The 14,534-nt window shown below is 43.9% G+C and overlaps 4 protein-coding genes and 1 pseudogene across 4 annotated transcripts; all 5 read left to right on the forward strand.

The window, feature by feature from the left end:
- The first annotated feature begins 107 nt into the window (after positions 1 to 107).
- Positions 108 to 3,910, forward strand: LOC141821794 (small ribosomal subunit protein uS19-like). The gene is made up of 5 exons (XM_074709156.1): positions 108 to 189; positions 274 to 425; positions 525 to 582; positions 1,629 to 1,763; positions 3,613 to 3,910. Exons 1-5 carry the CDS (start codon positions 187 to 189, stop codon positions 3,724 to 3,726), a joined length of 462 nt encoding a protein of 153 aa, XP_074565257.1. The 5' UTR covers positions 108 to 186; the 3' UTR covers positions 3,727 to 3,910.
- Positions 3,911 to 5,068: 1,158 nt separating this feature from the next.
- Positions 5,069 to 7,481, forward strand: LOC141822317 (pentatricopeptide repeat-containing protein At2g33680). Its single transcript, XM_074709759.1, has one exon. It carries the CDS (start codon positions 5,069 to 5,071, stop codon positions 7,262 to 7,264), a length of 2,196 nt encoding a protein of 731 aa, XP_074565860.1. The 3' UTR covers positions 7,265 to 7,481.
- A 288-nt stretch (positions 7,482 to 7,769) lies between these two features.
- LOC141822319 (uncharacterized) lies at positions 7,770 to 8,652 on the forward strand (annotated as a pseudogene).
- Positions 8,653 to 8,821: 169 nt separating this feature from the next.
- Positions 8,822 to 11,487, forward strand: LOC141822393 (uncharacterized). The gene is made up of 3 exons (XM_074709840.1): positions 8,822 to 8,976; positions 10,388 to 10,592; positions 10,943 to 11,487. Exons 2-3 carry the CDS (start codon positions 10,408 to 10,410, stop codon positions 11,409 to 11,411), a joined length of 654 nt encoding a protein of 217 aa, XP_074565941.1. The 5' UTR covers positions 8,822 to 8,976; positions 10,388 to 10,407; the 3' UTR covers positions 11,412 to 11,487.
- A 101-nt stretch (positions 11,488 to 11,588) lies between these two features.
- On the forward strand, positions 11,589 to 13,505 carry LOC141822298 (pentatricopeptide repeat-containing protein At5g44230). Its single transcript, XM_074709741.1, has one exon. It carries the CDS (start codon positions 11,589 to 11,591, stop codon positions 13,503 to 13,505), a length of 1,917 nt encoding a protein of 638 aa, XP_074565842.1.
- The last annotated feature ends 1,029 nt before the right edge of the window (positions 13,506 to 14,534 follow it).

The raw sequence follows: 14,534 nt of genomic DNA on the forward strand, positions 1-14,534 counted from the left end.
TCGTTTAACGGGCTTAGGCCCAGCATTAATGGGCCATTAAATGCATGGCCCAAGACTTATCCCTATCCATATTAAAAGCACGTCTCTGCTACCCAAACCCTAACCAACGCGAAGTATCGTCTGAGATCTGCCGCCGCCGTCCGCTGCGAACCCTAACCGGAGAAGAGGAAGAAGAGTTCAGTGAAGATGGTTGGTTCCTTTTATTTTTTGCATCTTGTATGATTGATGCTTAGCAATTTCGCAATCTGAGTGAAATCAACCTCGGCTATCTAGGCAGATGCTTCGGACGCAGTCGACGTCGGAGGGGCGCACCCGAAGAAGAGGACCTTTAGGAAGTTCTCCTACCGCGGTGTCGACCTCGACCAGCTCCTCGACATGGGCCTCGATGAGCTCGTCAAGCTATTTGGCGCTCGTGCTCGTAGAAGGTTTGCATTTCATTTTCCTCATTTGGTCTCCTTTTGCGTGGCGCCGTCCTATTTGTTCCTCATTTTGATGTGATTTTATCGTGGCTGCGACGCGATTAGGTTCCAGAGAGGGTTGAAGAGGAAGCCTATGGCTCTGATTAAAAAGCTTCGCAAGGCGGTAATTGACTGTCTCTTTGCCTTTATGCAATTTTCGTTACAATATGCTAAATTTTTTAGCAAGAGGAAATGGTTGAAAGCATAATTGACTTAAATGGGCATGTCCTTCTATCATTGTTTATGTATTGATATTCTATATCTACTGTTGGATTTCAGTTGTTACTCTTATTGGTTAGGTAATCTATGTCTATTTTGACTATTGCAAATTCTTTATGTATCAAATTAGATAAGTCTTTGATTTTTGGGATATAATGCATTTTATATGAAGAATATTTTACTGTCGGGACATATTTAAATTGTTTTAGTTCAAATCAGCATATCAACTTGTGACTTATACCAAGCAAAATTGCATAGAGAGTAAAAAATGGTTATACTTTGTTGTGTTGAGATTTCTTTGAGTTTGAGTTAAACACACTTGAGAAGAATTTTAGGTGGATTGATGTTTATAGTTGCATTGTGTTTATTATTATTTGAATCTAAATGGAAGTGAAAATCAATTTAGGTGGATTTACACATTATTAATATTATGGACAAATATACAGGCGTGAATAATAATGCTCAGACTTATTAGTCGACAAACTTCAGCTACACACTTTTGTCTTACATACATCATGTCAATTTTTGTCTATCTATATTAGCCAAGTTTGGAGAGATCTTGTTTGATATTGATGCGGGACATATTAAACTGCATTATTCTGTCAAAACATATTAAACTGCTCTCCTCTAGGCAGTAGTCTTTCTATGATGAAAAAGTTCATGTGGTCGACCCACAATTGGATATTATGTCTAAATCTTTTTTATGTTCTGTCATTGATTCAATCCTTTACCTGTAGGGTGTAGATCTATGAGCCATAAGTATAAATGCTTTTTTTCTGAATATTGCAGTTAAACATTGCTCTTGCTAATCATTATTTTTAACATTATTTTCTGATGCTTATATTCCTCTTTCTAAGTTTTTGCAGATAAATTTGTGCAGTTTTTGCTGACTTATTTTCCTTTCTTGAGTCAATACATGTTTTTTTTATGTTATCATTTTTGAATTTGCAGAAGCGTGATGCTCCTCCTGGGGAAAAGCCAGAACCTGTGAGGACACATCTTATGAACATGATAATTGTTCCAGAAATGATTGGAAGCATTATTGGTGTTTACAATGGGAAGACCTTTAACCAGGTTGAAATCAAGGTAACTTCTTCAACTTGTGAGTTTTACTCTTCTCTTTGAAATTAGAAGAACTTGATAGGTTTGTTTTACATTGTAATTTTTTTTGCTTGGGCCTAATAAATGATGTTTTAATTCACATTTCCACTCGAGACAATTAGTGATTACATTCTAGACCATTTATTTGGAGTTTCATTATTTTAGTTCACCAGATCTTTGTACCCCAATAACTGCAAACCAATAACTGCAATTAAAATGGAGACAAACAAATTGTGGATCAATCGATGATAATTGAGGCTTTGCTAGGAATTTGAACTTTATGTTTCCAGAGATCTAGGTGTCAAACAAACTGCATTCTGCACAAAATACTGGGCACCATAGACTCAATTATGAGCCACTAGGCATGTCTAGGACATGAAAGCTCATGGTAAATATAAAACAGTACAGCTTATAGGAATAAAAAAGAAAAGGGAAAGTAGTTGAAAAAATTTACAACTCACTGATTCATACATTTCTTCTTTGCAGATTCAGTATATTTAATTCCTTGTGTTAGGAGTGGAAAAAATTCTCCCGATCTCACCTAAAAATGGCCAGAGTAGTCCCTTTTTTATTTTTCTGGTTTAGACCCAATAAAGCAATTTGATCTTTTGTATGCATGTGTGTGTGGAAGGAGAACAATCTAATCATCTCAAACCTAATAACCTAAAAAAGCACTTTCTATTTAAACTTGTTAAAAGTTTAAAAAGGAAAGGAGAGAATAATCAAGCTAGAAACCTACAGGATGCGCTAAAGGTTAAGTGTGTTGTGAGTTTTGAATTGGCGTGCAAATTTTCTGAGCTATGTAATGTTTTTCAAATCAAGTGGGAGCTCCATGAATGCTTGACAAAATGCCTAGGGGTCATATTGAATTTTTCTAGGACATTGAAAACATGACACAATTAAGGGTATGAAATTTGAGTTGGCATATGAATGGAGAGACAGACCCATCTAACGATCTGGGTTCCACACTGGAAGTCAATGGCCACTGAGATTGTTTTATTTGCTAAAGATGTTGACAAAGAGAAGTTTGATTCAAGCTTCTGTTATGCCATTGCCGCTAATTTGGATTAGCCTCACACTTGTCATTGCTCATTCTGGATCAAAACTTCATGCAAAATCTGGATTTGGTCTTCACTGAGATTGCTGCACGTAGAACGAGGAAAGAGTCCCAGACAACAAAATCACTCCTGGTTCAATTAATAGATCTATATTAATAATTGAGTTTAGTTCCCCTTAAAATTGTTCCAATTTGCCAGTTTAAATTATTCACCAAATTAATTGATTAAAATATTTCAACTATTAGTTAAACTCAAAATATTAACAATTCTGACAAGTGACAAGTTGAAATCCATGCAACTTGTTATTTATTAGTATCTGTGTAAATTAAGCTTTGCTCCATTCTTTTACTTTGTGCCCTACTTCTTTCAAGTCCCCTTATTCCCACTTTTAGAAAATTATATGTCAAACTTAGATTCATATCTATGTTAGATTCTTGTTATTGAGTCTCCATGCTACTCTGATTGAGGGAGCATTTAACTGTGCATTTTCCCCCTTGAAATAGGTAGATATATGAATGCTCGACTCATTGGTATAAGTTTGTTAAAATGGAAGAAATTTAACGACTGTGTAACACTAGGTAGATTTCTGTCAGTATTTTAGACTTAAAGATACTTCTCTGAAGGTTGTCAATTTTATAGCTTGTTAAAAGTCTTGAGGATTATATTGACATGCTTGTTAGGATCCATATTTAATAGAATGCCTGGGACAGATGATAGGGTTGGATTTGCCGTCACTTCACTGATCTACTGATCATCATTCGTTCTTTTGTCAACAGCCTGAGATGATAGGTCATTACTTGGCGGAGTTTTCCATCTCATACAAACCTGTGAAGCACGGAAGGCCAGGTATTGGTGCCACGCACTCTTCCAGGTTCATTCCACTCAAGTAACTGCTGCTCTCAGTTGAAGAACATCGAAGAACCTCTCCTTGCCCAGTTTTTTTTATTCAAGCTTATTAAAACTGTTAGCAACTTTTAGTATAAATTTTCAATTATGTGTTTGTTTGGTTTGAACATGTGGAATGTTATTTGTTGGCCTTTGGATTTTGGAATCTAATTTTTATAATCTGGCACAGATTTTTCTCTTTTTCTTTAGCAAATATTGGTAGTGGAATATTTTGTTCGCATTTAGTTGGATCATTTTCCTAGAGTTTTGTTTAAAAAAAAGGGAGCAAAAACTAGTTTATGTAAATGCATATAGTAACTTATTTCTTTCTGTGAAATAAGTTTAAGAAATATGAGATGGAAGAGAATTGATATTCTTTGCCATCCATGCTGCGCGATCTCCTGCATGACACAGTTGACCTCCGTCGTTTCTAGTCGCTCGTATCGTGTCGTCCGATCATTATCGGTTGTTAGATCGGGCTTGATCGATGCACTACTTGTCGGCGTGTCGATCAAGGTCTCCTTCAGATTTCGATCGGATTGTGATCGGAATTCGATGTAATTTGAGCGAATGCGGTTGGCAATGATACGCGGCATTTTCGGTCAAATCGTGATCGGATTCTGGTCACGTTGATCGCGATCGGAGATCGACCGGGGAAGGCAGCGTGCGACGGCGGTCCTTCTCGGTCGGTCTCCGACCACGATTTGGTCGGAAATGTCGCGTGTCATTGTCGGTCGTGTTTCGGCTAAATTTCGTCGGATTTTGATTGGAATTCGATGCCGGTCGACGCGTCGGCGAGTGGCGCGTCGATCGGGCCCGGTTGAGCGGCCGACGATGATCAGACGATGAGACGAGGATGGCCAGAACAAGTGGTGGGGGTCGGACGGACGGAACCTTGTGTATTTCCACATTTGGATGGTCAAATCTGACTGATGGACGATGGATTAGGAGTCACGCACGAGGCAATCTCGCGGAAGGGTTACGAGTCGCGCACGAGGCAATCTCGCGGAATATCAAAATCGTGAGATGGAAAACATTAAACAAGATAAATAATGCTAAGGTAATGAATTTCGTCGCATCTGTTTTTAAAAAATAAAACTATCTTTTCTTTTAAAGTTTAATTCTACTTTTTTTTCTAATAACCTGTAGCCCGGCCCGGCCCGGCCCGGCCCGCCCATAGGTCACCCCTTGCGCAAACAGCGAAGTATCCGTGGAACGCTATATATCTATGCGACGCTACGACGGCAGCGACGATCGAGTACTCCGCATTCTCGACGTTGCCGATCCGCTCTCCCTATGTTCCCAGTGAACCATTCTCATCTTCCGGGTTCTTCATAGAAGGGGTGGATGGCCGCCGTCGCGGAGTACGCCCACGCATCCCTTTTCCGCTTGCTAGTCCGGGTCTCGGACCAGAAGAACCTCGCCTTTGGCAGCGCCCTCCACGGGAAGGCCCTCAAGTCGGGCGTCACGGCCGACGTATTCTTCAGCAACAGCATCGTGGTCTTGTACGCAAAGTGCTCCCAACTCCCGCGCGCCGCAGCGGCCTTCGAGGACATCGGCGCCGGCAAGGACGTCGTCTCCTGGAACTCCCTCATCAATTCGTACTCTCAGATCGGCCCCAGTGGTTCCCAATCCGTGTTCCACCTTTTTCGGAGAATGAGAGCCGAGGGCGGTCTCAGCGTCCTCCCCAATTGCTTCACCTTCGCCGGCGTCTTCACGGCTGCCTCCCATTCGCCTGCTGATATTTGGTACGGCCGAGGCGCTCACTGCGTTGCCATCAAAGTAGGTAACAATGATGACGTCTTCCTGGGAAGCTCTTTGCTCAACATGTACTGTAAGCAGGGATGCGTACTTGACGCCCGCAAGGTGTTCGATAGAATGCCCGTTCGAAATTCAGTGTCTTGGTCGGCCATGATATCCGGCTATGCTGTCCTTAAGTCCGGCGAAGAAGCTTTTGCCCTGTTCAAATTGATGCTCGAGGAAGGTCAGTGCGCCGCGAATGAGTTTGTCTTAACGAGCGTTCTCAGTGCACTGAGTGCCCCTGGATTTCTCGTCACGGGCCAGCAGGTTCATTCTTTTGCCGTCACAAATGGCTGGGTGTCGTCTGTATCCGTCGAGAATTCCCTCATTACCCTCTATGCGAAGTGTAAAACCATGGAAGATGCTCTGCTCATGTTCGAATCGTCGGCGAACAAGAGCTCCATCACATGGTCTGCGATGATCACCGGGTACGCACAGAATGGCGACTCCCAAAAGGCACTGCATCTGTTCCCGCATATGCAGATTGCAGGATTCATGCCGACTGAGTTCACATTTGTAGGGCTCCTCAATGCTTGCAGTGACATGGCAGCCCTTGTCGAAGGCAAACAAACTCATACCTTCTTGATCAAGGTGGGATTCGAGCTTCAATCCTATGTCAAAAGCGCACTGGTCGATATGTATGCCAAATGTGGTTGCATTGATGATGCGAGAAAGGGATTCGACGAGTTGAAGGATGCCGATATTGTCCTGTGGACCTCGATGATCGGAGGTTACGTGCAGAACGGAGAGCATGAGGAGGCTTTAGCATTATATGGAACGATGAGAAGAGAAAACATATTGCCAACCGGCCTCACCCTAGCCACTGCTCTCAGAGCATGTGCTAGTCTAGCTGCCATAGAACAGGGCAAACAAATTCATGCCTGCTCCGTGAAGTTTGGATTCAGTTTGGGGATTCCAATCGGTAGCTCCCTATCGACCATGTATGCAAAGTGTGGCGATTTAACAGATTGCAGTCTTGTGTTCAGAAGAATGCCTCAGAGGGACGTCGTCGCATGGAATTCAGTTATTTCAGGATTTTCACAAAATGGGCGAGGGATTGATGCCTTGAACCTCTTCGAGGAGATGAAGAAAGAGGGTACAGAACCAGATCATGTCACATTCGTCAACCTACTGTCTGCCTGTAGTCATGTCGGTCTGGTCGAGAGTGGCTGGAGTTACTTGAGGTCGATGCTCGACGATTATGGATTAGTTCCGAAGATAGAACACTACGCGTGCATGGTGGATATTCTCAGTCGCGCCGGGTTGTTCCAGGAAGCCAAGAACTTCATTGAATCTCTGCCTGTCGATCATGGAACATGCTTGTGGAGGATCATGCTTGGTGCATGCCACAAATTCAGGCACTTTGACATTGGCGCTTTTGCCGGGGAGAAGCTCATGGAGCTGGGCACAGTGGACTCGTCAGCTTACATTTGCTTGGCGAATATATACGCTGCCTGGGGCAAGCGTGACGATGTCGAGCGAGTGAGAAGATTGATGAGGATGCGAGGAGTGGACAAGGATCCTGGATGCAGCTGGGTCGACATCGATAACACAGTTCATGTTTTTGTTGCCAAGGAGATGCAGCATCCTGATATCGACAAAATATATGCAGAGTTGAAAAGATTAACCAAAAACATGAAGGATGAAGGCTACTGTCCTACTTTTGGATTCACGTTCCGTGATTCTCTTGAATCTGCAAGATCACAAGCGGAAGAAGAAGCTTCTTCACTCTTTCACCATTGAAGCTCGGAAAGAGCTTACTGTCACAAAGTCCTTTTTTAAGATTGCAAGAGGTCGAAGAACTAAAAAAATCCTTATATAGCAAAATGGGTGTGCTAAGGATGTTGTTAAATTGTACCTTTTAGGATTGAGTAGAAGAGATCAACAGCAGCAGCATTGGTAGTGCAGAGAAGAGAGCTAATTTTGGCGGAGCTGTCCCAGACCTTCAGATTTCGTCTTTAAAATAGCCACTGCGAATTAATAGCCGCGGTAAAATCGCTCGTCCGCCTCCATCCATTGAAGAAGAGTAGGCGCTGTTGATGAAGGGGAAGTGGTAGCAGTTGGAAAAGCACCAATTCTCTCCTTCCCTCCGCCCGCTTCCACCGGCGGCCGTTACCCACGGCCGCGTCGCATGTGTAAATTTCCGGCGATCTTCGAAGCGGGGCGAGAGGATATATAGTTTCATTGCAAAAAAAAATCATTTTTTAATCCTTCTGTTGAAGCAATCAGAAGAATGGAGTCGATTTTGATGGAGAAATGCAAGATGGGGCACCAGCTGCAGCAGGCGTCGTCGTCGTCTTCGGAGGGAGAAGAGGAGATGGAGCAGAGGCCGCCAACGTGGATGGATTACGGCGTGGTCTCTGGCAATGGAGTCAGTGCAGGCGGTAGGAGGATGCTGTCGAAGCAACTTTCGCTAAGGGAGACGAGGATGGAGGCCAAGTGGGAGCGGCGGCGGATGCAGGTTCTGCAGAGGAGGAAAAGCTCGGCGGCGGAGGAGCTCGAGCAGGAGCGGCGGCTTGCGAGGAGTCTGACCGACGAGGACATGGACGAGCTGCGGGGATCGATCGACCTCGGTTTCAGGTTCAGCGAGGAGGACGGCGGGCAGGACCTCTGCAGGACGCTGCCAGCGCTCAATCTCTACTTCGCCGTGAACCGTCAGCTGCCGACCCCCGGGTCATCGACGGCGACCTCCTCTTCGTCGACGCTAGCCGGCCTTCCGAGCCCCCGGAGCCCCGCCAACGAGAGCAGACCCACGCATGGAAGATTTGCGATCCCGGTTATCATCTCAAACTCGTTTGCTTAATCCGAAAACTTTAAAAAAATTAAAGAACTTCCCCGATCGCAATCTAGAAAGAGAGAATCCTATTGTTTGATTGGTAATCTAATGATTGCTGAACTTGCAGGGGACGATCCAGAGCATGTTAAAACAAGGCTGAAGCATTGGGCACAAGCAGTGGCGTTCTCTCTCAGACAGAGCTGTTGAATTATGAACCAAAGCAAATTGTTTGGCAGCCACAATTAGATATGAAGTTGATGTAATCATGTTCTTAATACACAGCAACAACTAGAAATCGAAGAGAATTGTAATTAGATTATCGATGAAGAGTGAGATAGTTGTGCTTTGCCTTCTCTGTTTTCCTGTTAGCATTAGCAAACACATGCCTTGATCCTTCAAATACATTCAGCAGCCTGAAATTCCGTGAATTTCAAAACTAATTGGGTTTCTTTGTAAAGTTTTTAAACTAAAAGCACTATGTTAGAAAAAGACAAGTTTAGGTTTACGCGAAGGAGCCGCCGCAACTCTGATGATTCAATCTCGCACGATCCCCTCTCGGTTCTTGCGTTCAAATCGCTGCTTCTCCCTTTCTCGATCGATCGAGGTGGCGATCCTCTCCTCTCCGACACCAAGGAGACCACGACGAGCCTGGTTTCCTCGAATTTCTTTTCGCCTTCAGGTTAGATTTCTGTCCTCGGATTGGAAACGCATCACCTTTTATATAACACTAATTCACTTCCAAATTTGAACATTGAGAGGGTAAATTTTCATATGTTTGATATCTTGATTCGAAGAATGTTTTCTTGACCATAATTGTGAATTGTTATATAAGTTAATGGATTTGATATTTTCATTGGAAACGAAAAGGAATAGTTTTTTTAAATAAAATTCCGTTCTTGGTTTGTCTGTCCGTCGCTCTTCATGCATTGAACCCTAAAAGACTCAAAAGCAGTGATCTTAGCATGATTTATACATGATCTTTTACTAAAGCTATGATTAAAATGGGAAATGGACGCAACCCTGTAGCAAAAGACAGTGATTGCCTTGTTTGCTCTTAGAATAGAATAGATTTGATGGTTCAAGGAGGAATGATACCTACAAAAATTGCCTAAGACATCTAATACCCAGCTAATACTAACATCAATATAGGAAAAATAGAAGATTAAAGTTTTAAATCTGCATATAGATTTATTATAAAGTAAATTAGATTAACTCAAGTATCTTCTCCCTTGGTTTCTAAACCTGAATTCATCTTGTACCTACAACAAGTGTCTAACATCCTATTCAAATCCACCCTTTATCCGTTTAATGTGTTTCCAAGCCTATTAAAATATATCGGGCAATGTTGAGATAGCCATCCTATCGCCATGGCTAGTTCTTGTCAAGCTACAACCATGTGGAAAGAGCGATCTTGTTCTTATAATTATCTTTTCTTGATTGCAAGCATGTTGCAGACGCCACTATCGATAATTCACATTTGGAGTTGTATCATAAAAAATTGAGGTGGTGAAGGGCAAACAAGCTTGTGATACCATCATTCTATAAAATGGTATAGTTTAGGGGCATTATAAAAATTTGGAAAAAAATATAACCCTAATTGAGTGTTGTCCTATAGTCTTCCTTGTTCTTCCTTTCCTAGTGACATGGGATGGATGCCTCCCCACATGATTGTTGAGCTGTCTGCCCTCCCCCACATAGTGTCATGTGAGCTTCCCTTTAGGTTTCTTTCTTCTTCTTCCTCTCACAGACGAGTCTCGCTGCTCCAACTCTTTTTACATACTTGGTTGACCATGTTACTTTGTGTTGACATGGGAATGAGAGGTGCATATGCCGAATCCGAGTAACAAAACCATCAATTTTGAGGTTGAGAACCATGTCCATGGTGTTGAGTAAAGAGGAGGAAGGTGGAGTGAAGATTAGGACTACATTAACCTTCTAAAACAAGGTTATAGTTTTTCTCCCTGCATGCTATGCAATGGATTGAGGAATGTGTAGGTTATTTTCAAGTAACTCAATACTACCTAACTGAGATATAATCAATCATGGATTCTACTCTTTGTTCTCTAATACTCAAGCTTTTATCCTTACAGGCACAGGCGCATCGAAGATCATGGCAATGCATACTTTAGCTTTGACATTCTGTCCACATACTTTGCTTATCCATCCACGAAAATTCTCCCAAGTGCGATATTTGCTCTTGACATATCCAGAAAGATCTGTTATTCATTGTGCTGGAAAGATTCCTCCTCGCATTTGTTTCGTGTGGCCAGCTTTTCCCCGTGCTAAAAATTCCAGGTTAGTCACACTGTGCCATGAAACTATTAACAAGATGTAATCATAATTTTTTTAAAGATGTTGGATGAATTTGTTTGTGGTGAATTTTTTTTTTATTTAGTAGGCTGGCTAAAAATGTTCCATGTCCTATTTCTTTCATTTTCATCATTGTAGTAGTTTTATTTTCTTGTACTATCTATATGAATCTACCTGATTTATGCTTCAAACATCTTTCTCCACTTGTACATGATCTTTCTCCACTTGTACACTCAGGCAATTCCTTCCTGAAATACTGTTTAGACATTACTTTCTTTGAAATTTTTTCCCCTGCTGATGACTAACATCATAGTGCCATATATATCTAAACAAAGGAGGCTGAACTGGACGACCGGGAGTATGGCAGACGGCAACCAACCCGATACACCGGAAAGCAGCACCAGCAGTGCAACTCGACTGATCAGAACGATTCAATCTTTCCAAACGAAGCTGAGTGCACGGATTAAGCTGTTGAGGAAAGGGCTATGGATCAAAATTTTCTTTTTCTTGATAGGATTCTATTCTGCTACAGCATTTGCGACGGTGATCGGCCAAACCGGCGACTGGGACATTCTTTCTGCTGGCTTAGCTGTCGTCGTGGTGGAGGGGATCGGCGCCCTCATGTACAGAGCTTCACTTACCTTTGTCGACAAGTTCAAGAGCCTAGTCACCGTCTTCAATTACTGGAAGGCTGGGCTCTCTCTGGGGTTGTTCTTGGACGCGTTCAAGTATGAAATCGAATCGCGTATCGAATCATGTAAGCCATCGAATTTTGAAATCGATATATTCCCTGTGATTTGGTAGCTAAATTGAACTCATTTAGTTTTGTAAAGGAGTTTTCTTTCGTTTGGCATGTTCTAAGGGGAACATCGAAACAGAGGGACTTTTCAGGGGTATTTTAAAAAATAAGGTAAAGTTTGGGAGTGAAACAACAAATTTCCCTAAATAAAGGCGGCTGGATCGCGACGTGGCTTACATTACATGGCGCGAGCTCAGCCCACTGCAGAGCGCCACGTTGTCGACCTCACCTTCCCTCTCCTACCTCTCCCGGCCCTCGAGGCCCTCCTCGTCGCCGCCATCGACGCTGCCGCCGGCCCCCGCCACCTCCGTGCCGCCCACGCCGCTCTCCTCCGCCTTGGCCTCCACCACAGATGCTTCCTCGTCACCAAGCTCATCCGCCGCCTCTCCGATTATCGCGTCCCCCTCCACCCTTACCCCTTCCTCATCTTCTCCCTCGTCCCCCGCCCCAACTCCTTCCTATGGAACTCGGTTATCCGCTCCGCCGCACTCCTCGACCCCTGCCACTCCGACCACCATCCCCTCCGCCTCTACTCACTCATGCGCCGTAGCTGGCCCCCGATGCCTCCCCTCTCCTTCACTTTCTCCGCCCTACTCAAATTCGCCACCTCCCAAGAATCCCTCTCCAGCGGCCGCCAGATTCACGCCCAAGCCATCTTCATCGGCGGTTTCGACGCCGACCTTTTCGTCCGGAACACTCTCATCTCCATGTACGTGGGATGCTCCGACATAGCCGCCGCTCGAAGGGTGTTCGACGAAATGTCCGTTCGAGACGCTATCTCTTGGACTTCGTTGATTGTGGCTTACACCAAAAGCGGCGACCTTTCTTCTGCACGAGGGTTGTTCGAGGCATCTCCTGTGAAGGACGTAGTGGCATGGACTGCAATGATCACAGGGTACGCCCAGAATGCGATGCCTAAAGAGGCGCTGCTGGCATTCGAGAGAATGCGAGCAGCGGACGTAGTTATGGACGAGGTTTCCTTGGTCGGCGCCATTTCTGCCATCGCTCAGTTGGGTGCTGCAAAACACGCACTTTGGCTTCGGGATATTGTGGAGAAGCTTGGGCTCGACCAGAACCTTTTGGTGGGATCTGCAATGGTGGACATGCATGCCAAATGTGGGCTGATCGATGAGGCCCGTCGGGTGTTTGATAAAATGACAGACCGGAATGTTTACACCTACAGTGCAATGATCGCTGGACTCGCTGCATATGGAAGAGCTTCAGAAGCCATTTCATTGTTTAAAGAAATGGTAGGCGAGACGAACGTGAAACCAAACCATGTCACATTCATCGGCCTCCTCACAGCTTTTAGCTATACTGGGATGGTGGAGGAAGGTCGACGCTACTTCAGGATGATGAAGGATGAGTATGGCATCGTTCCTTCTGCTGATCATTACACATGCATGGTCGATCTGTTGGGGCGTGCTGGGCTAGTCGAAGAAGCACTTGATCTAGCGAGGTCTATGCCAATAAAGCCGCATGGTGGTGTCTGGGGTGCATTGCTCAGTGCCTGTCGGATCCATGGAAAGACAGAGATAGCTACGATTGCCGCCGATCATATATTTGAGCTGGAGCCTGATGGAGTCGGCAACTACGTGTTGCTTTCGAATATATATTCATCTGCAGGGATGTGGGATGAGGTGTCGAAGGTTCGGAGACTGATGAGAGCGAGGGGGCTGAGGAAAAATCCTTCAGCAAGCTGGACAGAAGATGAAGATGGTGCAGTCCATGAGTTTTTTGCAGGGGACAATTCCCACCCGAGAATTCACCAGATAAAGGATGCATTAGAGAAGCTGTTGTGCATGTTGAAGCTACAAGGTTATGTGCCCGTTTTGAGTTCTGTTGTTTATGATGTTAAGGATGAAGAGAAAGAAAGGCTGTTGAAGGGTCACAGCGAGAAGTTGGCATTGGCATTTGGCTTGGTGACGACCTCTGCAGGAGACACAATGAGGATATCGAAGAACCTTAGGATTTGCGACGATTGTCATTTGGTGATGCGACTTGCATCAAGGGCTGTGGAAAGGGAGATTGTTGTGAGGGATAATGTGAGGTTTCACCATTTCAAAGATGGGGAATGCTCGTGTCGAGAATTTTGGTAAATGCTAACTGTGTGAAAGATTCAATTTGATCTGATTTTTTTTTTTCGTGATCCCATATGGTCGCTGTGGGTTCAAATTTTATCATAACTATTGTTATGGGTCGGTATGATCTGGTCCAGAAAGTCAAGATCCGGTATAAAAAGATGACACATCAGCCAGAAAGTATAATTTCCAGATTGACTGGTTTGGTCCTATATCCCAACTCGACCATCCCGGTCCAGTATTTCACTCAACTTAGGTGCATCAGTTCGACTCAGGAAGCAGCTTAGGGGTCAAATACCAGTCTCGGAGTTAGGCCCAGTTCGGAATCTCACACTCGACCTCTCTCAAGGTTTACCTCCGGTCCTATATCTGACTTCAACTCCGATGCCAGACTACTCTCGATTATATTTCGTCTCGGCCCCAATTGACCTCGGCTCATGCTCCTTCTATTGATCATGTTCTACTCAGTACTCTACTTGATGCTCAATCAACTCCGCTCTGCTCAATTCCCTAATTGGCTAGGCAAATCGTCGCCAGAAGGATATAGACAATCACGTGACATGGTGGTTAACTCAGTCCCTTATTAATGCAGCATGATGATGTCGTATCAAGATGAATGACATGATCTTTCGCTACTACGATGGTGAAAAGATGTTTTCCTTACTCAGATGGGACATCTCCTCTAATAGAATTTTTATTTAAGGATATTATTCATAATTGAGATAGAGCATGTTCTCATTATTTCTAGGTGCCTCTACGGATCTCTATATATCTTACCCTCCATCCCGTGAAGACAAGTATGCACGCTCACACACGACTGCTGATAGACATACTCTCCTTCTCTCTCATATCCCTTTCCTTTTCAATAAAAAAAATTAATTTGAACGTCAAAGAATTATAGGGCACTCTTGATTTTCGTTCTCACGTATTCCTCTCTTGCTGTACAGACCTTAGTAACATGTCAAAATCCATCAGCGTTTTCCTTTTCTATTTGTGGGTCTTGCCTTGACCATCCACTTTCAAACTCGATGGCCACGACTCATCCAG

Source organism: Curcuma longa, chromosome 2 (genome assembly GCF_044706935.1).
Source record: "Curcuma longa cultivar G26 ecotype Majalengka, Jawa Barat chromosome 2, ITB_CL_G26_1.1, whole genome shotgun sequence".
NCBI classification, from domain to species: Eukaryota; Viridiplantae; Streptophyta; class Magnoliopsida; order Zingiberales; family Zingiberaceae; genus Curcuma; species Curcuma longa.

Bases quoted from the DNA above. Each gene is read 5' to 3' on its own strand.
- LOC141821794 (XM_074709156.1), top strand. The intron at 426-524 runs GTTTGCATTTCA...CGACGCGATTAG, and splicing joins GGCGCTCGTGCTCGTAGAAG to GTTCCAGAGAGGGTTGAAGA. The intron at 583-1,628 runs GTAATTGACTGT...TTGAATTTGCAG, and splicing joins TTAAAAAGCTTCGCAAGGCG to AAGCGTGATGCTCCTCCTGG.
- LOC141822317 (XM_074709759.1), top strand. From the start codon at position 5,069: ATGGCCGCCGTCGCGGAGTACGCCCACGCATCCCTTTTCCGCTTGCTA.
- LOC141822393 (XM_074709840.1), top strand. From the start codon at position 10,408: ATGGCAATGCATACTTTAGCTTTGACATTCTGTCCACATACTTTGCTT. The intron at 10,593-10,942 runs GTTAGTCACACT...ATCTAAACAAAG, and splicing joins CCCCGTGCTAAAAATTCCAG to GAGGCTGAACTGGACGACCG.
- LOC141822298 (XM_074709741.1), top strand. From the start codon at position 11,589: ATGGCGCGAGCTCAGCCCACTGCAGAGCGCCACGTTGTCGACCTCACC.